Genomic DNA, 24,197 nt, shown 5'->3' with positions numbered 1-24,197 from the left:
GAAGACTCATTTGTCTCACTGCTCTTGGCCTTAAGTGCCATGCTCTTTCCTTTACCCGTCTTGCCAATCCTACTCAAACCTAGCTCGTAGGTCTGTAGATTTCCAATAAATTTTGTCAAAGGAATCTTGTCAATGTTCTTTGATTCCTCGATCGCCATAATCTTGGCATGGAATCTTTCAGGTAAAGATCTGAGCACCTTTCTCACAATCTTGGGTTCAGGAATGGTTTCCCTAAGATTAAAAGCAGAGTTCAGTATGTCCTTCAGCTTGGCATAGAACTCATCAAACGATTCATCCTCCTCCATCTTAATCTCTTCAAAGCTTGTAGTGAACCTCTGAAACTTTGAATCCTTAACAGCCTTTGTTCCCTCATAGGTTGTCTGGAGGATGGTCTATGCTTCCTTAGCAGTTTCAGTAAAGGATATCTTCTTGAACCCCTCATTGGTGACCGCACTGAATAAGGCATTAAACTCTCTACTGTTGAAGTTTGCCGCCTTGATCTTGGCATCATCCCAATCGGCCGGCGCTTCCTTCGGCTTGGTCCAGCCTATCTCAATAGCTTGCCACACTTTCTCATCTAAAGACTGCATGAAAGCTCTCATGTGTACTTTCCAGTATGCATAATTAGTGCCATCAAATAAAAGAGGTATGATTAATGACTGTCCTCTATCCATGACAAACAGGGGTCAATGGATCAACACAGCAAATATTAAACCCTAATCAGAGTGTGCTTGCTCTGATACCACTTGATAGGCCAAAAATGAATTGACCCATTGTGATGAATTAATTGATTAATTAGCCAAGTTTATTAATTAATCAAATTAATATGCAAATGCGTGGTAGCACAAACAAATCATCAATAAACTAATTATGCAATGGAAAATAAATAACACAGTGATTTGTTTATGAATGAGGAAAACCAAACGGCAAAAACCCCACCAAGTGATTTTCAGGTCATCACTTCCGAAACTCCACTATTATCACAACAAGCGATTACAAGTAAAGGAATCCCAAGTACCTTACCAACCTACAATTGAACCCTTACCCCAATACCCAATTGGATTTGTTCTGTAGTGACAGTTTCCCCTTTTGATGCACGGCTCCCAAGTATGTGACTAAACTTGCATGGATCCCAGTACGCGACTTCAAGAAGATGAAGATCAAGAAGATGCTTGGTCACAAAACCCTACGGTGCACATACACAGCAACTTCTTTAAGAGAAAGAGATGAACTAGGGCAAGAACTTCGTCTTCGGTCACAATTTTCTTGAACAAAGTTTGTTCAATGCTTGTGCAACTTGTGAACAGTTTGACGGCCCTTAAAACAATCCTTTTATATGTCTAGGGTTAGAAAAAAAGAAGGCCCAAAGACACATCTATGGAGCCCAAGAAAAACAAACCAGAAATTCTGTTTTTGTAAACCTCAACAAATCGAAGCTGTCGAGCATCTGTCGAGATAGCTGTCGAGCCACGGGGCTGAAACAGCTTCTTAAACCTCGACACATGCTAGCTATCGAGCTAGTTGTCGAGCTTTAGTAACTCTACACTTTCAGCTTGTTTTCTTAGATAAACTTGAAGGCTTCAACACTTGATCTTGAAACATGGTTTCTTGAAGTATTTAAATACATCCTAAATCTACCCAAATACAAGTAAAGTACGTTTTGTCAAATGATAAGCCAATTACATAAAATAGTGACATATGTTCCTAACACGTGAATCACATATGTCCTAACAGTCTTCCAAGATTAAATTATGGGTACAAAATTGAGTGTCTACAGTATGCCCTTAGGGCACACATTAATCATCTATTTTTGGAAATATTCTTGAAGTATTTAAACACATCCTAAATCTACCCAAATACAAGTAAAGTGCGTTTTGTCAAATGATAAGCCAATTATATAAAATAGTGATATATGTTCCTAACAAGTAAATCACATATGTCCTAACTTTTTGGAAATATTTTATGGGAAATTGAAAAAATTGTCAAAAAAGTTGGTAACTTTTTCATTTTTTCATAAAAATTTCCTAAAATAGTTTACTAATGTATGCACTAAGGGCACACATTAGTAAAACCCATATATATATATATATATGTATTGATTATAAAGGAGATTTCTCCTTAGGGTCTAGGTTTTTCCAAAACCTAAAATCCAGTAGGAGGTCGGTCTTGTCTAGTACAAGGTAGTTTCATTCCTTTGGCTCTAACGAGAGGTTGGGTGGCTTGGTGGGAAAAGGAACAGTGACAAAAGAAGAGAACCATGGACAACCTCAAGGAGATGTTGGAAGCAACTAAAACTCATTGACATTGAGAATGAAGGCACATGGTGGATGATGAGATTTTCAAGACCTTACAAGAAAAAGGCAAGTGTGTTAACGGTGAAATTGATGAGAAAAACCATAAACCTATAAGTTGTGCTAATTAAGAACTCTTCATACTTTATAACAACCGAAATAGGGAATGAATATTAGGAATCTTTGTGAGAATAGATTCCTATTATTCACATGACACTATGGATCAAGAGAGAGTCATGTTAAATAGCCCATGGTCATTGGATAAGCCCTAATCATGCCCAAACAACTCAATGGGGGAATTACCATCATCAAAGATCTAGTTCAACTAAGCAACTTTTTGGATGCATGTACACAACCTTCCAATAAAAAATGTGACGTCAAAGGTGGGAATGAAATAGATGAGACATGGGAAACATAAAAGAATTAGGGTTAAACTTGTTGCACAAAAATTATTTTACACATACCTCCAAAAGCAACTGAAATTGCCTTCAAAAGAAATCAAAATTCGAGTCACGATTTTCAATTGCTTTTAGAGGTGTGTGTAAAAACTGTGTAAAATAATTTGTGTAATAAACATTATTCAAGGAGTTAATATACCAAAAGATGGAATCAGATAGGACCAATATTCTGGAATACACCTGAATTTAGACATAAGTAAACACCTATTCATGCAAAGAAGATACACTTCAACAAGGGAGACAGCCCACATAGGTCAACTATCGGCCATGGTGAGTTGGTGACTGAGATTGCAAAAAATGATTGAAGGAAAAAACAAGATCGATGAAGGAAGAACAATATGAAACAAGGATGAGAGTGACATAGGACATTCCACACCAAAAGTTATAGTTATGATAATGGCACCATGAAAAAAAAAGTTCATCTTTCGAAGAAGCCACAAAAGACAAACTGTGGAAGAGACAAACGCACAAGCAAGACAACCCAAGATGGAATTACAGAGAAGCATAATCAACTACGAGACTAGAGAAAAATCCTAGGTTTCTCGAGATTTGACACTAAGCTTAGACAATATGGGATCTAAAGAGGTGAAAACTCTGAAGAATCAGTGGACTTGAATATGGAAATATGTGGAGAAGGAGTAATTAGGTGTTTCAGGGTACAAAAATGTGGTGCTTTTTTCTCTTAGATTCATGGTAGATACTGCTAATTAAATTCATGTTGGAGTTTACCATTAATGTATGAGGAGGATGCATCACGTTACCATACCCCGAAAGTGCCTAATAATTTTTCATGGGTAAGAAGGAATTATAGTGGGAAAATAGGAACTCACCAAAAACATCATTTTCACATGTCTAGCTAACCTGAGGGGTGTAGTCATTGTGAGCCATGAAAACGCAACATGCCATACATGAAAATGAAACTATTATGGCTTTGATGTGCCAAGTTGCCAACAACCAAAAATGAAATGGAAAAGACTGGCCATGTCATATGATTAAATATAATATTTTCATTACTTTTGAGATTTTTCACTAAATGAAAAATAAGAGGAAAGGTAAGACAACTTATATGGAATTGAATTTAGACTTTAGCAAAGCCTATGATTGGGTTGAATGGACTCACCTAAAAGCTATAATGAGAAAATGGGTTTTCATGATAAATAGATTGCCTTAATCATTGAATGTATAACAACGTACTGTTTGATGTTCAGTATTAATAAATGGGTACCTTGAGATTTATTTTTATCCATTGCGAGGTTTGAAGGAAGGCGATTCCCCCCTTACCTTTTCTTACTTTGTGTTGAGGGCCTATCGCCTTTGTTGAGAAAGGCAGAATTAGAACGTAGTATTCATGGTGTGGCTATAATTAAGTCATTGGGGCCCTCGCATAGCAAATATTTAGACTGTTGATGATAGCCTCATCTTTTGTCAAGCATCATTATCTTCTATACTTTTGGATATTTATGAGCAAGCATCTGTGGAGAAACTTAATGGTGAAAAAACAATGTTTTTCTTTAGCAAAAATGCCTCATTATCAACCCTGATTGCCATCCAAGGTTCTTTCAAGATCTAAAGAATAGGACACTTTGAAAAGTATTGGGGACTTCCATATTGGGTGGGAAGGGCTATGAAAACAACTTTTTTAAAGATTATGTATCGAGTGGGCCAAAGTTACAGAGTTGAAAGTCAAAGTCGAAGTACTTAACACAAGTGGGACATGAAGTCTTTGATCAAATTTTTGTCTCAAGCTATCCCGATGTTGGGTTACACGTGTGAATAAAGTACCACATTAAATAATGATGAGAAGAATGAGTGATTGATAGAACATAATTGTACACATATCCATTGGGCTTAGGCCTTTTGGGTTAAAAAATGTTTCTATATGTTATATTAACTATTAAAAGAAGCTCCTCAAAGTGGTTATCTCCCCAACAAGTAGTATCAGAGCCCATGGTGGTGTGGGGCAAAGGTGGTAAGGTTATCGAGATTCCTTTCATAGTTGGAGTGGGAACGAGCCCTTCGCAAATAGAGCAAGGCGGGTCCCTTTCGCAATTGGAGTGGGGGCGGTATATTACACCAAGCAAGCCCATAAAGCGCACACAAACGATCTTGGAAAATGCCCAACGAAGGAGTAATATTGCCAATAGTCTAGACAACGGTAAGGTGTCAAATTTCCATGGAGGATAAAAGATGTGCGGAGTTGACATGTGAAGGCCCATGGATGATGCTAGTGAAGAGAAAGGCCATTAGGTAAGAGGAAGTGAGTAGGACTTGTTCATGGCCCACGAAGAGGTCTTGAAGCCCACAGAGAGTTAAAAACTCACACATGAGAGAGAAATTATTGAGTTACACATGTGAGTGAAGTCCCACATTAAATAATGATGAAAAGAATGAGTGGTTAATATAAGATAATTGAGCACATACCCATTGAGCTTAGGTCTTCTAAGTTAAAGTTTGTCTCTATATGTTATATTAACTATTCAAGGAAGCTCTTCAAGGTAGTTATCTCCCCAACACCAGACCTATGCGATTGTTATAGGCTTCCAAATGATTTGTGTCAAGAATTAAACTCCATACTAAATTTTTGGTGGGTGCGGAGGTAGTCTGAGCTCAAATATCATTAGTTGAGTAAAAGTTAGGCAAAAGTTTGTCAAGTGAAAAGGTATGGGAGACTAGCTTTAAAAATTTACAGCATTTCAACTTGGTCTTACTAGTGAAGTGATGTTGGCGTTTGGCGCACAATACATAATCCTCACTGTACATAGTTTTGAAGTCGAAAACACTTCCCTACTACAAGCATTTTGTCAACTAAAAATTCAAAATCATGCTTCTTTTCCTTGGGAATAGTATTGCCTGTGCATGCTGTGTTTTAGAGTGAAATTTGGCATGATAGATGGCTGCCCCAGCCAACGATTTTCAATGTTGTTTACCCGTGGCGAGTCCTACTTGATGATGCTACAATAGATGATCTCATACTGCCACAAACCCACTGCTCGAATGCACAACTTATAGTAAGTGTTTTCGTCGTTTGAAGCCGAGATCATTAAGTCTAATCCATTGAGCTGAAGCATGACAAATGACATGCTCATCTGGGTTAAATGAAAAATGGTGTGTATTCAGTTAAGAGTGCATATCATCAGTGGCGGCGCCATGTACAACTCAGGGTGTTCCTATTTAATTTGTATTAGGAACACCCTGATCACAAAATTAGGAACATCCTCAAATTAAAAATTAAAAAAAAAAAAAAAAATTATCTGTTCTACTTTCAAGCAAAAAAAACAAAAAAGCCCAAAAATAATTTGAAATAAAATCTGAAAAAAAAAAAAAAAAAAAAAAAATTTGTAACAGAGCCAAGCCCACGGTGAGCCCAATAGATTACAGATGGTAGCAAACCCACGGATTCTCAAAAAAAAAAAAAAAAAAAAAAAAAAAAAAAAAAAAAAAAACCAATATAGAGAATCAAAAATCAAACCCTTACCCACGGTCACGTCACTGGCAGAGAAAACCAAACCCCAATACAGTCAGTCTATACAGAGCAAAAGCAAAACAAACTCCAATACAGAGGTGATTTAGTGTTTATCAAAAAAAAAAAAAAAAAACCCAATACAGAGCAAACCAAAGGTCCAAAACCAAACCCCAGCAAATCAAACCCAAGGTCACGTCATCGCCATCGCCGTAGATCGCTCGCAGATCACGTCGTCGTAGCCGTAGATCGCTCGTCGTCGTCGTCACTCACTCGCCCCTCATCGCAAATCGCAGATCGCTCTGCTCCGGTGCTCGGTGCTCCCTCCCTTAAGGTATTTCTCTCTTTTTATCTTTGACTCTCTCTCAATCTCTCTCTCTTTATCTCACTGAAATGAAAAAATGAAATGAAAGTAACAATGGTTCTCTTTCTTTATTCTTTAATAGTCTAACTTTACTCAGTATCTCTCTCTCTTTTGAATTCTCTGATTGGTTGGCCGAATTACCTTTATTTATATTTTGCTTTTTACCTGTGTTGTTTTTTGTCTTTTTGAATTTGGCTTTTATCTTATCTGTTGGTGTTGGTGTTGGTATTGTTGAGATATTGATTGTCTTTTAGTGTAATGTGTATTGTGTATTGTGATTGTGAAATTTTCTGATTGGTAGGCTATTGTGATTGGGGCATCAAGCTTGTGCTTGTCTGTTGAGTGGGAGGGGGTAGATGGGCTGATGGGCTGGGGTCGGGTAAACAATAATTAAAGCAGTGTAATGTGCTGCACATTACACTGCTTTAATTATTGTGCTACACATGAAATGTGTAATGTGTACAGGGGGCTAAACAATATAACAAATTAAAGAAGTATAATTAATGACAAATAAATTAAAACAATATAGTTTATTGTTACGCTAAACAACAATAATTAAAGCTGTATAATTAAATTAACCAATACATTATAAAAGACAAATAAATTAAATTATGTTAGACTAAATAACAATTAATAATTTTATAATTAATGAAACAACAAATTTTATAGGGAAATGCTAACGAGTGCTCTTAGGGCACTAGTTAAGAATCCAGTTAAAGAAAGTTTTATGGGAAAAAAAAAAAACAATTAATGTTTTGACAGCTTTTTTCATTTCCCATGAAAGTAATGTCAAAAATTTCTTAAAATTGATTATTAACGGTGCCCTTAGGGCACTCGTTAGCATGACCCAATTTTATAATTATAGTTTATAAAAGACAAACAAATTAATGAAACAACTAAACAACAATAATTAATAATTTTATTAATATTTCAAATGAACTTATAGTTTATTGTACGGTTACATTTGTTCATTTCATTTTTTTTTTTCCTTTTGAGGTTTATCGGTGTACAGAATGTAAATTTGTTTTGGTTTTAAGAACATTTTTTTTTTTTTTTAAGTACAAACTTCATGCTGGCCAAATCTTAAATTTCGGCCGGTATTTACCGAAACGTCCCGAAACACCCGAAATAGACTGAAATGACCCGAAATTTTTTCAAAGTGGAATAGGAACACCCTGGACAAAATTCCTGGAGTCGCCACTGCATATCATCTATTGGCTAAATCGAAAAGGCATGATTTGGTGGGCTAGAGTTCATCTGGTGGTAAAAATACTCATCAATGGCAAAAACTTTGGTGAATCGTGGTTCTAAATAAGGCTTACTTTCATGTGGAGCGCATGTTCGGGTATTCTCCCTACAAATACTCTTTTATATGCAATGAAAATTGGATCAAGCACTGAATGTGAAGTTTGTTTTGATGGTACAAAGTCAGTTGTCCATGTGCTTTGGAGTTGTTCATTTGCAAATTGCAATACAGGTGTGGAGTACTAGTCCTATCTCTATGGATAAAAGGATTTTGATTATATAAATGACTTTGAGGTACTGGTGGCCTCAATGCTTTATAGAAGGGATTAGTTGGATTGAGGTATTTTCTACATAACGGCTTGGCTACTATGGTGGAATAGGAATGCGGCAAGATGTAGACATGACCAACGAGAAGCTTCTATAGATAGCTTGATGGGTGAGTACTCAAGCTGTTGGAGTTTTTGGGAGCCGGATAACACCCACTGCATAATGAGTCTCCCCGGATAGTGCCACAGTGGAGGCCTCCCTTGCAAAATGTTTTCAAGATAAACTTTCATAGAGATGTTGATAAGGGATTCTATGGGATCAGTTTTAATAACCTTGGCAGTCCAATCTCGCATGGGATGCAATCATGATGAAGCAAAGGCTGTTGTTATGGTTCAAACAACACGAAAAGGAGATTGCATTGCTCGTGGATAACAATATAAGAAGATAAGGGGTGTTAGTTTTCAAGATAATTCAAATAAAGCTGTTGGTTTCCAAATAAGATTCTGCAGTAGATTAGGACGAGAATTTCTGCAGTAAATTAGGATTAGGATTGCATTGCTCGTGGATAACAATATAAGAAGATAAGGAGTGTTAGTTTTCAAGATAATTCAAATAAAGCTGTTGATTTCCAAATAAGATTCTTCAATAGATTAGGATGAGAATTTTTGCAGTAAATTAGGATTAGGATTAGTGTTTGTATTTCAATTCAAACTATTTTAGGAATTTGTTGTGATGAGAATTATCTCCTCACTAGTATTTATGTATGTAGGAATTATGAATGAAATAAGTAGAATTAAACCCAAAAAGTCTCTCTTTCTCTTAACATTCAGGAGATTAGTCATCTCGAATTGACTAAACTATTAAATTTTATTTTTATTTTTTTAGCTGTTTTGGTGATCCAGGTAGTTCATTTTACAGGCGAGTTGGGGTTCCTTCAGTTGGCATTTGATAGCAAAGTTCAAATAGCAGCTCTTAACTTCACTGATGTGTTGATTATCAAAAAACAAAAACAAAATACTTCACTGATGTGCCTTGGGAGTGCAGGGTTTCTACTGGATGAAGCCAAAATGAAGGCTCCACAATTCCTTTCTGCAGACTTTCATTAGTCCCATTTATACTGTATTGGGGCTGGCCATGCCTTAGCTTTATATGCTCAAAACTGTTCCTTCACCCAATGCCATTCTTATAATTGAGGATGTTTCCAAAGTATAGTTTTTGATATATTAAAACTCCTCTTTTCTGTCAATCTAAAAAACAAAAAATTTGTGATCATCAGTTGAAACAAAGTACATTAAAGCTGTTATCTGAGAGCCCAGTCTCTCCTTTCTCTCTCGGCGTACGATAAGCTTCAGTCGCTATCGTGCGAGCAAGCTTTTCTCTGCCAGTCTCACGAGCTTTGCTACGGAAAGTGGCTGTTTCTTGCCCCTCTGTGGCTCCTTGCTGCTGTGTGGGTTGGATTGCCTCCTTTGTGAGGCAGTTTTTTTCCGGCTATGGGTGGGCTCGTGGAGATCGTGCATCAAGGACCCTGTCTGAATTTGAGAAAGCCCAAATTGTAAGTTCTATATAAGCTTCTTATTTATATTTTTTGTTACTAGTAACTTGTTGGTTGAGCACGTGTAGTAAAGAATGTGTTGTGGAAAGTCGTGTGGTTTAAGTGAAGGGGGTTATTTCATCCTGTAGAGCTTCGAATTGATTGGGGTTTTGGGTCTGTTTGGATTGAACTTATTGTTACTAAAACTGAAAACTGAAAACACTGTAGCAAAATAATTTTTAAATGTGTGAATAGTATCGTGGGACCCATTTTTAATATTTTTTAGTACGTAAACAGTGCTATGAACAGTAATTTTTGTCTCTGCATAGTAAACTCATGTGAGGTTACTGTTCACGTCAGGGAAAAAAAAAAAAAAAAGGGAAAACGTGAAACCAGAAACGCAGAAAAACTCAGTTCCCAAACACATACTTTATATCATCTTGGGTCTGGTATATAGTCAAAAGTTACTAACCCATGAGGGCCCTCGCTTGGAATTGTCGGGGTGCGTGTAGAGCTCCGACTATCCAAGCTATAAGGGAGCTAATCCGTGAGTCATGCCTGGATCTAGTCTTCCTGTCTGAAACAAAATTAAAGTCACCCAGTATAGATAAGATGAAATCTAAGCTGAATTTTTCTCTGCCAGTCTCGCGAGCTTTGCCATGGAAAGTGGCTGTTTCTTGCCCCTCTGTGGCTCCTTGCTGCTGTATGGGCTGGATTGCCTCCTTTGTGAGGCAGTTTTTTTCCGGCTATGGGTGGGCTCGTGGAGATCGTGCATCAAGGACCCTATCTGAATTTGAGAAAGCCCAAATTGTAAGTTCTATATAAGCTTCTTATTTATATTTTCTGTTACTAGTAACTTGTTGGTTGAGCACGTGTAGTGAAGAATGTGTTGTGGAAAGTAGTGTGGTTTAAGTGAAGGGGGTTATTTCATCCTGTAGAGCTCCGAATTGATTGGGGTTTTATATCATCTTGGGTCTGGTATATAGTCAAAAGTTACTAACCCATAAGGGCCCTCGCTTGGAATTGTCGGGGTGCGTGCAGAGCTCCGACTATCCGAGCTATAAGGGAGCTAATCTGTGGGTCATGCCTGGATCTAGTCTTCCTACCTGAAACAAAATTAAAGTCACCCAATATAGATATGATGAAATCTAAGCTGAATTTTTTTGATTCATACTGTGTGGATGCGATGGGCAAAGCAGGGGGTTTAGCCCTATTTTGGAAGATGGGAGTTGATTTGGAGGTGGTGTTCTCTGATGGTAATGTTATAGCTGCATTAATTTACTCAGACCCGGTTAAATCTCCTTGGCTATTATTTTGTATTTATGGTCCTCCTAGAAGAGCCAAAAGGAAATGATTTTGGGTCAAACTTGAAGAGATGGTGAAAGCATTTTCAAGGCCATAGGCTGTGCTTGGAGACTTCAACAACATTAAAGAGTCAGGGGAAAAAAAAGGAGGATCCAATGTCTCTGAGAGTTCAGTAAATGGTCTTAGAAGCTTCATGAACAACATTAGGGCTATCGATCTGGGGTTTTCTGGGCCAACATTCACATGGAAAAATAGAAGAGAGGGGCTAGCTAATATCAAGGAAAGACTAGACCAATGTTTTTGTGATCATGAATTGCAAACAATCTTCCCAAAGTTGGAATTAGACACTTAAGTAATTCAAATTCAAATCACAACCCTATTCTTATGGATACATGCATGGAAGATACAACTCCAAATCGACCTTTCCAATTTGAAGCAATGTGGACTAAGGAGGAATCAAGTAAAGAGGTAGTGGAGAACACTTGGCTAACGTCTGTAGAGGGTTCACAAGGTTATAGACTTGCTAGAAAGCTGGATGCCACCAGGAGGGACTTGAAAAGGTGGAATAAAAAATTCTTTGGGAATTCAAGAGAAAGAATTAAGGAGCTGGAGGCAAAAATTGCTCGGTTACAAGTCTCAAACCCTACAAGGAAAAATCTTGAGCTAGAAGCATCACTGAATCTGGAACTTGATGATTGGCTGGAAAGAGAGGATCTAAAGTGGAAGCAGAAATCAAGAGAGTTATGGACCAAGGAGGGTGATAGGAACACAAGATTCTTCCATCTTTCCACCTTGGTGGGGAGAAGAAGGAATCATATCAATGAAATCAAGTTGGAGGATGGATCATGGATAACTACAAGGGAAGAAATCCAAAACTATTTCAATGAAAATTTTAAATCCTTGTATCAATCTGAATGCAATGATGTTCCTGAAGATTTAGAGAATTTAATTGAGCCATGTATTTCGGAGGCAAAGAATGAGGAGTTATGCAGAGTTCCTTCCAGAGAAGAAATTCATAAAGTAGTTTTTGAAATGAAGTCTCTCAAGGCACCCAGACCTGATGGTTTCCCGACCTTGTTCTATAAACATTATTGGGAAACTGTGGGTGACCAGATTATTTTAGCTACACAAAGTTTCTTTCGAAGTGTAGGATTCTGAGTGAGCTAAATGAAACATTCATTGCTCTTATTCCCAAGAAAAATGGCTCGTGTAATTTCAACCAGTTTCACCCTATCAGCCTTTGTAATGTTTGTTATAAGGTGATATCTAAAATCATTGTGAGCAGATTAAGGCCTCTCTTATCGCGTATGATTGACCCAGCTCAAGTGGCATTTGTCCCCAATAGATGGATCACTGAGAATGTAGTAATTTCCTAAGAAGTTGTGCATAGTTTCAAGAAAAAAAAGAAGACGAAAGGTTTCTTAGGCATTAAAATAGACTTTCAAAAGGCTTACGACCAGATGGAATGGAAGTTCTTACCTCTGACTCTCAAAGCATTTGGATTTAGCAACAAGTTTACAAATTTGATTAATCAATGTTTGTCCACTGTGCAATATTCAGTGCTGCTTAATGGTGGTTGTAAGGTTGAATTTAATCAACCATCTTATTGGCTTTATTTCATGCCAAATTTGCTTGTATTTCAACATTTAATAACCCTGTATTTAGGTGGGTTTGTTGTAAGGGTAGTGAGTGAAATAGAGTGTTGATTGCTCAAGAGTGTGCAAGAAAACAGAGACTCGCAACTTGATCTCGCGGGTGACTCGCGGCTGCAAGCCGCCAGATGCAGCACACATGCCAAGCATGCCAGAAGGTGAACAGTCATGCTAGCTGGAGCACTACAGGACAAAACAGGACAACTGGCCATACGGTTATCTTGCGACTGGGTCTCGCGACTCAGTCAAGTCGCGAGGCCAAGCCGCGAGCCACCCCTGTTTTGAAAAACCTGACATTTCACATTCTCCTCTCACCCCAGTATAAACACCCCTTATACCCACAAATGAAAGAGAGCTTCTAGAGAGAATTTTGAGAGAGAAACCCTAAAGAAAAACAAGATTGATTCACCTACAATCTATACATTAGAGTCTCTTCAAATTCCTCAACTCTCTTCCTCTCCATTGTAAAACCCTTGAGAGGCATTTTACCAAAACCTTGTTCTCACCATATTCATCACTGTGAGAGGGCTGTTTGGTGTTCTGGGAAGCAATTAGGAAGGAACCAATTTACATTGGTTGATGCTATGGTCTAGTAGCAGAATCTGGGAAGCTAGAAAAGAAAAAGGTTCGGCGCAACCTCGTTGGAGCAAGAAGCTTGGAGGGCTTAGGTGCATTGGGTAGATTAGGCTTGGAGGGTCTATTGTTGTCCATGTATCCCAACTACATTTTCTAGTGGATTGTTTACCGCTTGGAGGGCGGCGGAGAGATTTTACGTCGAGGGCTTCGGTTTCCTCTTCGATAACACATCGCGTGTTGTCTTTGTGTTTGCATCTTCCTTCCCTTTATCTTTGCCTTTTATTATCTGCTGTGGGTTGTGATTTTAATTTGGCTTAGATAGTTTTTCCAATTCTATATTATTGCTTATGTTAATTTTCCGCACACTAGTTGTTTGACATATAGCTTGAATTGGTTAATTTGTAAATTGGGGGTCTAAATGTTCAAGGGTGTTTTTACACTTTTTGAACTTTCAATGGTAAATGCCCAAGTTTCACCCAATCTAGGGGCCTTAGATAGGGAGATCCACTGTCACCATATTTGTTTATTTTGGAAAGTGAAGTGCTAATGAGGCTTATCAGTAGAGAAGTGGATCGTGGGCAGCTTACTGCAATTAAAGTGTCTAGTAATGCTCTTCCCATCTCAAAATTGTGCTATGCAGATGATGTTATTTTATTTTCCAAGGACAAGATGTCTGAATTATCGTCTCTTAAGATCTGCCTAGAGAAATATTGTTCATGGTCAGGGCAGAAAGTGAATGTGGAGAAATCTGGAATTTTTCCCTCTAAAGGGGTAAGTCAGCAATTCTTAAATCAAATAAAATCATGCTGGGGTCTTAATAGGCTCCCACCCAATACAAAATACCTAGGGGTTCCATTTTTCTTCACTTTCAGGGGATGCAAAGATCTTCAACCAGTGAAGGAAAGATTGGAAAATAAATTGAGTGGCTAGAAAAGTAAGAACCTATCATGGTCAGGGAAAGCCACCCTTATCAAGTCAATTGCTCAGACCATTCCAGGCTATCACATGTCAACCAGCCAATTCCCAAAAGCTCTGTGTGAGCAATTGGATGCCGTGATAAAACGGTTTTGGTGGAACCCAAAATCAAGAGAGGGACAATACTTGACCCCAATGGTGTGGTCGTCCTTATGTTGGCCTCAGAAGGAAGGAGGTTTGGGCTTTAAGAAGGCATGAGATTTCAACCAAGCTCTTCTCTCCAAATTGGCTTGGTGGACACTGTCAAAAAAAAAAAAAAAAAAAAAAAAAAACACTATCTTTGTATTAAGTTATTGAGAGCAAAATATAAGGTTAGAACCAACTTGCTGAACCACCAAACAGTAGGTAGCTCATCTCCCACTTGGAGAAGCATTGAAGGTACAAAACATCTTATGGCTCAAAGTGCTTGCATTCAAGTTGGTAATGGGAATTCTATTAGAACCTGGTTGAATCCGTGGATTCCTGATATACCTTCTTTCATCCCTTGCCCAAAGGAAGGCTCTAATCTAGACAGTGCACTGATTGTATCTCAACTCATTAATCCAAGTCACAAAGGGTAGGACTGTCATAAGCTCAAAAACTTATTTGATGAACAAACTGTCAAAGCTATTTAGAGAATTCCTATTTCCTTTCACTCACAAGCAGACAAGTGGATATGGACTGACACTTCTAATGGGCAAATATCAATGAAATCAGCTTACTGGCTTGGTCGGAGAGAGAACCCACCTACTAGTCAAGATGTGTCTAGGGGAGAAATTTGGAAAACCAAGATTCATGAGAGACTAAAAATGCATTTATGGAGGATTGCAGCAAATTGTCTCCCTACTAAATCCTTTTTGGCTAAATATATAAATATTGGAGACAGGTCCTACTCATTATGTGGCATGGAAGAAGAGACTAGTCTCCATTTATTTGTTATGTGCCCATTAACTAAAGCTATTTGGTTCAACAGCCATTGGGGGTTCAGGTTTGATGGTTTGGGTCTCTCTTCCTCCTCCCAATTCATTCAAACCTTAATCTCCCCTCCGGATACAATTGGGCTAAATTCAATTAATAAGGCAGAGTTTTCATTATATGGTGCAATGATATGTGATGTGATTTGGAAGTTAAGAATCGAAGTTCAATTTGAGGGAGTATCTCCAAATTTGGATGAGATTTTGTTAAAGATATCCAGATCTGTTGCAGAGTTTAGGAAGGTTCTTGATATTCCGATGGGGTCAACAAGCAATAAGATCCAATCAACTTGGTCTAAACCAGATAGGAACACTATTAAGATCAATGTAGATGCTACTTGCAACATTGTGGGTTCATCCATTGCAGTTGTAGCTAGAGATTGGAGAGGGGATGTGGTGTTTGCTTGTTCTAAAAGAGTGAACACCACACTCCCTCTCCAAGCAGAGGCTGAAGCTATAATCTGGGCCCTTCACTTGGCAGCAAACTTGGATGTTAACTCCGTTTCCATCAAGAGTGACTCAAAGTCTTGCATTGATGCGCTGAATTGTCCTAACTGGGATGTTCCTTGGAGAATAAAAACCATCTGCTCTGATGTTTTAGCCTTAAAATTGAATTTCTCTAATTGTAGTTTCAGTTGGGTGGCTAGAGAAGCAAATGTTGCTGCTCATGTTTTAGCCAAGTGGTCTTTGTCAAACAACTACTTTGGCTCTTTTGATGTGGGGCTAGGGCCTCCTTGCTTTGTTTCTGTTATTAGAGCCAAGGCTCTCTCTCTACCTGTGTAGTTTTGTTTCTTGCTTAATAAAATTGTTAGTTCATAAAAAAAAAAAAAAAAATGTGTAAGTTTTGTCCAAGTACGAGAATAATCCAGTCTTGGCTCAAAGTTTATAACCTAGAGGCCCAGCATAGCCCAAGCTGATCTTCTAACTCATAACTCACACTCTGCTACGGACCAGATTGCTTAAAAGTTTTTAGACTAGAATTGAGCTCAAACTATCTAAGAGCATCCGTAGCAGATATTGCAAAAAAGAAAATGTCATTTTAACACACCAAAAGCCTACTTTATTATTTTACCACATCATTTTACAATATTTCATTTATCAAATGTTTTATATTTCAATTTTATATATTAAAATAATATTTACTACACATTAAAATAATATATTATCTCCTCCCCATTATCATCAACAATAACAACAACATCAACGACACAACCACTAGCCACTAATATCCACTGCCGCAACAACACCGATAGCCACCACCACTGCCACTGTCACCGCCCACAGCCCACCACCACCCAAATCAACTGAACCACCACCTGCCACCTACAATTTAAAAAACAAACACAAAACCCATACCACCCCCACAGCTCACCCATCATATCAGAACCCACCATCACCACCACTACAACCCACCTCTACTGCAAACCAACCACCACAATTACTCACCAATATCAGATCAACCCAAATTGTAGCAAAAAATAAATAAATAAAACCCCACAACCAGAGAGAGGCAGAGTGAAAGGCAGACAGAGAGGAGAGGGAAGAGGGTGAGATCGACGGTGGCCTCGAGGTGAGATTGGCTCGTGAGTGAGATCGAGCATGGCTAAGCGATATTGACGGCGGCTAGGCGAGATCGGCAGTGGCGACTTCAGAGGGTGAAAGAGATTAAGAGGAATCAGTGAGAGGAACAGAGGTAAGAGAGAGGGAACCGGTGAGTTCCGCAAACAAACCACTCCGAGTTCACACGTCTCCAAGAAGCTGTCCTCCAAGCCCTCGCCAACGGAACGCGCTGTCGTCGTCAGAGCTACGCCGTCGTCGCTACCGGTGAACATCCTGAACTGGTCGAAGATCCTAAGAGACGAGTACAGAGATAATAACCGGTACAAGGAGAAGAAAGAGGGAACCGGTAAGAGAGAAGAGAAAAGAGAATAAAAAACTATAAAAATTTATACCATTTCTATCCGTACCATCTCATATTTGAGACGGTACTGTAGCCATGTGGTATAATTTTTGAGATTTGGAACATCTGATAAAGCTCCGTTTTTGTGTTTGGTGTGGCAAATGTGCCAAATATTTGGCATTTGGCACATCTGCTGTGGATGCTTTTAGAACGGTCCAATTTAGACTAATTTGCAAGATTATCCAAGCTAGAAGAATAAGTTTCACTTATTTTCAATTTTAAACATAATCATATGTAGAAAGCCATAGTTTTAACACTAACAAAGGACTATAGAGATTTAGGCTTAAAATTGATGTATTCCAGATACAAAATGTACAAAATACCAAACACTGGCCAAGTGAAGTCATGTAGTTGATTAATTTGAATAATTACTATAGTAATATAAAATTTGTAATCTTTATATATTATGAATCATAGCCAAGAAGAAAACTCTCCCCACCCCCCTCTTCCCCTCTTTTGATAAGTAACCAACAAGAAAAATTAATACAAGTCATCCATTCCTGTACAAGAAATGGGAAAAGAAAAATTAAAGATAAATACATTACATGGTGTAATGGTATTCTACTTTATTGAACGTCTTTGGAGATGATCCAAGAAGACCTCAAAGCTCACATCGTCAGTGAAGATAACATCTCCTCCCAGTAGAGGACCATTAGAGTTATATGTAGCCGAAGGATTCAATTTTGCTAAAAGAAAACAAGCCTGCAAAAACCATGATGTACATTAGTGCGCACTAGCTCCTACATGGGCATTAAATTAATGATTTATTGAAAAAAAATTAACAATGTCCTACAGATATAGTCAACAATATAGTATTGATTAAACCACAACCAAACATCAGGTACTGAACTGATGATTTCAATAGTACTAAAAGCTGGCTTTTTAAGCCAATGCCAAACGCACACATAGCAAAGCACAAAATTCATAGTTGCAGCATTCAGCACTTGAGAAGACACCATATGTTTAAACCAATAAACACCTCAAATGCATTCTGCAAGTAAATATATAGACCTAGCAACTCTTTAAAGCATTTCTCTCTCCATTTTCCACATCATGATTTTCACTCATATAAAGTCACTCAAAAGATGGTAGTCAACCATAAGCAGTGGCCCATTACATCTTAAAGATGAAAAATTAGATTCTTTTTTTTTTTTTTTTTTTTGATAAATAAAAAGATTTATATTGAAGAAAACTACCTTATGCAGAAAAACATAAGGCAGAGAGAAAAATACAAAGGGAAAAGAAAGAGGAAAAAGAAAAAGATTCTTCCCTCTAGGTTATGGTGCAAGCCTGCATTGACCACCATTTATCAATGAAAGTCAACCTAGCAAGGAAAGACATCTTTAATAGGGAGGATAGGAATGAAAAGCAAACCGACTCTCCCCCACAAATACAATTTAAAACATTGTTTAACATGTTTGTGGAGTTAAGAAATTAAGGAGTAACCTGGGGGCCATGGAGTTATCATTATCTTTACATCAGACAAACTTGGAAATATCAAAATATCATTTTTTATGAATTATAAAATAAGTAGTTCCTTCACATAGTACCACATGGTAGTCAAAACAAGGTTACAAAATCACAATAGAAGAAACTCTTAAACCGCTAAAATTTATAAAACAAACAAAATGAGTTCAGCTCCTAGAGATGAAATATATATACAAAATCAAATACTACACATCAACTGATTTATAATTCCCAGACACAATACCATATGTCTGAAGTTTAGCAGATCTAGAAACAGAATCAAAGAACTAAAATAAAACAATCCGGTGTACCCAACCAATTAAACGGAGAACTAAATACTACACATCAACTGATTCAGACCCAGAATACAATAAATACAGCTTACTCATTGTCTATGATCTTGTTACATATATTAGATTATCATTTAAATCCTACCAACACCACCTCACTTTTGCCACAACTGCATTTAACATGAACAGCCTCACAGTAACCAATTTCTATATTTTGGATCTATTATTTGGTTTGTAAACCATCGCAAGAGGTCAAAGTTGGTTCCTGGACCTAAACCAGGTGTCGCCTACCAACCATCTGCCTCCAGTCCACTCAGTTATGGCATACTCCCAAACAACAATCTTGTGTCTAGAATGGTGAACTCACAATACAAAATCACAATAATGGAAATATTTATTTATTGACAGCACTTAAAGGAAAATCAAAATAAATACAATACTTATTTACTTATATCTCTTAATCCAAATTGCAATGAAGAAGTTTTTTCGATTTCGGACGGTACATGTGACTTTGAATTGAGCAACACTTGCATTCTATTGGTTGTGATTTGTGTTGAACTCCTGAAATGAAATTTGCAATCATATATATAAGAAACTTAAGCTGAAAATAACACTAGGAAAACCGTAATTCCAAAAGAAAAAGAAAAACTTATTCTGTTCAATCAAGTTTTTGGGTGCCAATACCTTTCTAGCCTTAGTTCGAAACAAAATGTTCCAGAAACAAGATTTAATTCCTCCATGAATTACATAGGATTCAATGTTACTTCTTCTCTTTTTCAATTTTCTTTGTTGAGAAAGGGCAGCTGAAAAATAAAGGTTTAGAAGACTGCTTTAGTTTTGGAAATTCAATTTTATCCAAAAAGATATTTTAAGTTTTAATTAATTACTTTAAATCTAATTTGAACAAAAAATGCTTCGAATTTTTTTTAATGAAAAGGGAGTTTAGGTTTTGGAAATAGAAACTAAGCATTAGCCATCATTTAGGATTCGATCGATACCATTGTTAAAGCCATCATAGTACAAGAAGTCAAATATGCCATTACCTCATCATCGCTGATGTTGTCATCTGTGTCTATTGAACTTCCATTGTCCTCATCAATAAAAATCTTTGGTACATGTGAAATCTTGGCCCAATCTTCTTCTCTACATTTTCTACTCAAATTTGGACAGTCTTCAATCTTCAATTCTCTTAGTGTGGTGAGAGCTTGCATTCCCTCCGGAAGAGATGACAACTTAAGGCAATTGGTAATTTTAAGTTTTTGAAGTGATTTTAGACGTGGTAGCCACACTGGCAAAGCAGTAAAATTTTCACAACATTCAATCTCTAGGCAATGTAAAGTGTTGGCAGATGCTTGGAGCCACTGGGGCAAAACCTCTAACTTGGGTAAATTGACAATCTTCAATATTCGGAGGCTCAACTTCAAATCTTGATAGTCTTCTCCCTCCATCAAAATAAGCTCTTTACAATTCCCAATCCACAAGAACTCTAGGGCAGTTAGGTTTTTGATACTGAGTGACAAAGATGTCAAATTAGGACATTTGCCAACAATTAATGTTCGAAGATAGGCGAGGCGTCCATCCATCCCCCCAAACAGACATTTTAGACGTCCACATGCACCTATAACCAAAAATCTAAGAGAATTGAAGCAACCTTCTCCATTCTCCGACATGCATGTATGTTTTGTTGTAACCATCAAAAACCTAAGGCTGATCATGAACCTCATATCTTTGGGCAACCGTTCAAGATTTTCGCAATCAGCAAGTAGTAAAGTTTGTAAACTGTGCAGTTTGCAAATGGAATTAGGAAGTCGCTTAATTATGCGATTACCTGATAGGTTGAGATATCTCAAAAGTTTCAAAGTACCAATAGAACTTGGCAACACCTCAAAAGATGATTCTTTGAAATTAAGCACTCGCAAATACTTAAATCTTAAGATGCATGCTTCAAATAAGGACACTGGTTGTTTAGTTTCAAAAATAATAGTCCGAACTTTACTCAACTTCTCTAATTGCGTTGTAACTTCTTGGTCATTGTCAAAAAAGAACAAATGACAAACCTCTGTAGAAATGGAGGAATCCTTGGTCACTATTGAACACTCACCTTTGGCATTTTAAAGGTATGGAAGCAGATTTGTTGCACATCAAGATCTTGAAAGAAAGATCTTGACAACAACTCCTTGATATACAAGTCACCAACATCTTCCAACTCTTGATTTTCATTGACAGGTGATTGAAGAATTCCATGAGCCATCCAAAATTGAATCAATTGAAGATTAGTGAATACATGATCCTTTGGAAATAGAGAACAATAGGCAAAGCATTGCTTCAAGTGAAAGGGTAATTGGTTGTAGCTGAGCCTCAATGCAGGTAAGATGTCACCCTCCTTTTGTTCTAAATTCCATATCTCGTTATCTCTCACATATTTCCACTCACCTTCATCAACTTTTGAATAAAGTAGTCCGGCTAAAGTTTTCACTGCCAATGGAACCCCTTTACATTTTCTTACGATTTCTCTTCCAATTTGCAAGAGGTTTGGATACTGATTTTCGTCTCCTTCTTTAAAAGACAATTTGACAAACAAAGAAAAACAATTCTCTTGGATTAGACCATCTAAATTGTATGTGGGAGCAGTGCCCATAATAGTAGCAACAAAACTATTCCGTGTAGTCACTATGATTTTACTTCCATTGCAACCGCTTAGTAACAAATCTTCCAATTCAATCCATTTGTTACGATCCTCATTCCAAATGTCATCCAAGACAAGTATAAATTTTTCATTTTCTAAAAGTTTTCTTAAGCGAATTTGCAACTGATCCACACTCAAATTCTCATCAATTGTACCAACAGCAGATTTAAGGATTTCTTTTATCAACCTAGAGACATTAAAATTCTCAGAAACGCACACCCACATCCTCAATTGAAAATGGCTAACTACCACTTCATCGTTATACACCAACTTGGCAAGTGTGGTCTTCCCCAATCCTCCAATCCCAACTATAGGAATTACACTAACATTTCTGCCAGCATCTTGGTGCATCAAAAGACGTATGATGTTTTCTTTATCTTCATCCCTACCAATGACATTAGAAGGATGAACAAAGGAGTGAGTCATGTCCCTCTGGTGCATTGTTATATTCCCATCTTCAAGTCCTTGAGCAAGATTGAATTTATCTTTCTTATCTGCAATATCATCTAGCCTCTCCCTAACACCCTTGATTTTATTTGCCATTTCAAAACGGAATGCAAGTGGATTATTAGAACTAGAAAAGAAATGACACACCTTTTTGCTAGTGCTCCCGTATCTTTTCATTGCTTCCTTCTGCAAAACTCGGTAGTGAAATTCATCCAGCACATTCTCGGCATCATTAAGAACATCTTTGAGCTCCCCTAGCCAATGGTTCAGCCTATGGTCACTTGCCTGCTTCTCCTCAGCATCTAAGAGTACAGCTTTGATGGCTGAGACTGTGCTCTCAAGCTTTGTCAGATCGTTTCGAACGCCCCATGCCAAGCTGAGCTCTAGGTAAGTAAGGGATCCAATCAGCCCCAGGAGCTTCACTGTGACGCCATAGGCAGTTTCAGCCATGTTCTTGAGGTAGTAAAGATTAAAGACAGACGAATTTCAGCTGCAAGAATGGTAAAGTGGGAAAATTGGTAAAGTGTATAGTTCGATGACTGACTTCTTAAATCCATCTTTACACATTACGCGTGGAGGGAGTTGGTGAGTTGACTTGGTGAGTAGCTTTCACGTTGTTTGTTTGAGATAATATGTTGAGATAATATGTTTCGATAATACAAACTTAGTATCTGTTTTAGTATTTCTTACTCAATAAATGAGTAATATTTGTTTCAAAAAATCACATTAGACTACTCCAATAAATGATTAATTTATCTTATCGATAGTATAGAAATTGTGATTAATTTATTAGAGTAATCTGATGTAGTTTTTTGAAACAGGTATCACGTAGATATAGCAAAACGGGCGGGGTAGGTCGGGTCAATCGGGTTTGCGGGTCAAACGGGTCGCGGGTCAAAACGGGTTATTTATAAACAGGTCAATCGGGTCACGAGTCGGGTTGAGTTGATCCATATTTTTCAAACAAGTTTTTTTTTTTTTTTTTTTTTTTTTTTTTGGGAAATAGATGCAATCTGTCAATTGTTTATAAGTTCCTTAACAGTGATTAGATTCTCACTGGTGATATTGTTACTAATTACCACTAAACACTTGGCCTGATACTCAAATTTGGTGCAACTTTTGTTCCAGCTTTCTAGAAGCTAATCTTGGTATAATCTTCAATCTGTTTAAAGAAGGAAGAGAAAATGAAGGTGGTAAATAAAGAATGACAAACTATAATGGAATACATAACATATTAAGTAAAGAAGAATAAGTAAATATTTTATAAGAATTACACCTCAATCTCAATCTACTCAACGTTGGTAGACATGGTAAAACGGGCGGGTCGAGTCGGGTTTGGGTCAGGTCAATCGGGTTACGGGTCAAAACGGGTCATGGGTCATTTTTAAACGGGTCAATTAGGTTACGGGTCAAATAAGTCGGGTCAGAAAATTCTGACCCATTTTGCCATGTCTATTTATTGGGTAGGAAATGCCAAAACAGATGCTAAGTTAGTATTACCAAAACATTGTATACTTTCTCTGTTTGGTGGGTTTGGGAAATAACAAAGAGACCACAACTATTGAGTTTTGATACAACTTTGCCGCAACTTGGAGTTGAGCGGTGAATTTATAAATCAACCATTTTTACTTCCCTATTCATAACTTGCAATGTAGGCAAGTTGTAAAAATTGTGGTCCTAACATTTTTTAATAATAAAAAGAATTTTATTAGGAAGAGCAATGCTAGGACACAAAAACTTACGTAATGTTTTCATAACTTATCATGTGGAAAATTGTGAGTGATGAGGTGTGTACACATGGTACACAATGGATGGTGGGGAATGGATGTGATTGAAAATTTCGGGTTATAGAAGGCAGCCCAAGCCATAAAGCCAACAATTTTCCCCAGGTAAGTCCAACTTGATAATGCTATACATTTGAAGATCTCATAGTAACAAATCCTCTGCGAAAATGCACAACTTACAGACCAAGTGTTTTGTCGTTTGAAGCTGAGATCATCAAGTCCAATCCATTGGGCTGAAGCATGAGAAATGACATGCTCATCTGAGCCAGAATGAAAAATGGTGTTATTCAGTTAAGAGTGCATGCATGTCATCTATTGGTTGAATCGAAAAGAATTTGGTGGGCAAGAGTTCATTTGGTGGTACAAACACTAATCAATGGCAAATGGTGGTTACAAATAAGACCGACTTTCATGTGGAGAGCATGTTAGGGTATTCTCCCTACAAATACTCCTTTATATGCAATGAAGATTGGATCACGCACTGAA

At 37.5% G+C, this 24,197-nt stretch overlaps 3 protein-coding genes across 9 annotated transcripts; 2 read left to right on the top strand and 1 right to left on the bottom strand.

The window, feature by feature from the left end:
• The first annotated feature begins 11,317 nt into the window (after positions 1 to 11,317).
• On the top strand, positions 11,318 to 12,079 carry LOC126721903 (uncharacterized). Its single transcript, XM_050424983.1, has one exon. The coding sequence runs from the start codon at positions 11,318 to 11,320 to the stop codon at positions 12,077 to 12,079; it is 762 nt and encodes a 253-aa protein (XP_050280940.1).
• Positions 12,080 to 14,810: 2,731 nt separating this feature from the next.
• Positions 14,811 to 15,860, top strand: LOC126721901 (uncharacterized). Its single transcript, XM_050424980.1, has one exon. The coding sequence runs from the start codon at positions 14,811 to 14,813 to the stop codon at positions 15,858 to 15,860; it is 1,050 nt and encodes a 349-aa protein (XP_050280937.1).
• Positions 15,861 to 17,367: 1,507 nt separating this feature from the next.
• On the bottom strand, positions 17,368 to 22,482 carry LOC126721852 (disease resistance protein RGA2-like). 7 transcript variants are annotated; one of them, XM_050424927.1, is made up of 4 exons: positions 19,838 to 22,482; positions 19,479 to 19,597; positions 19,298 to 19,355; positions 17,368 to 17,739 (listed from the first exon to the last, which is right to left on the bottom strand). In XM_050424927.1, exon 1 carries the CDS (start codon positions 22,375 to 22,377, stop codon positions 20,881 to 20,883), a length of 1,497 nt encoding a protein of 498 aa, XP_050280884.1. In that variant the 5' UTR covers positions 22,378 to 22,482; the 3' UTR covers positions 17,368 to 17,739; positions 19,298 to 19,355; positions 19,479 to 19,597; positions 19,838 to 20,880. The 7 variants fall into 7 exon arrangements, with proteins under 7 accessions (XP_050280884.1, XP_050280882.1, XP_050280881.1 ...); XM_050424925.1 differs by having other exon boundaries at positions 17,368 to 19,355; XM_050424924.1 differs by lacking the exon at positions 19,479 to 19,597 and having other exon boundaries at positions 19,235 to 19,355.
• Between the last annotated feature and the right edge of the window lie 1,715 nt (positions 22,483 to 24,197).

This window comes from Quercus robur, chromosome 4, assembly GCF_932294415.1.
Source record: "Quercus robur chromosome 4, dhQueRobu3.1, whole genome shotgun sequence".
In the NCBI taxonomy this organism is placed as follows: Eukaryota; Viridiplantae; Streptophyta; class Magnoliopsida; order Fagales; family Fagaceae; genus Quercus; species Quercus robur.
The sequence above is the reverse complement of the archived record's forward strand: the minus strand, read 5'-3'. Positions and strand labels throughout refer to the sequence as shown.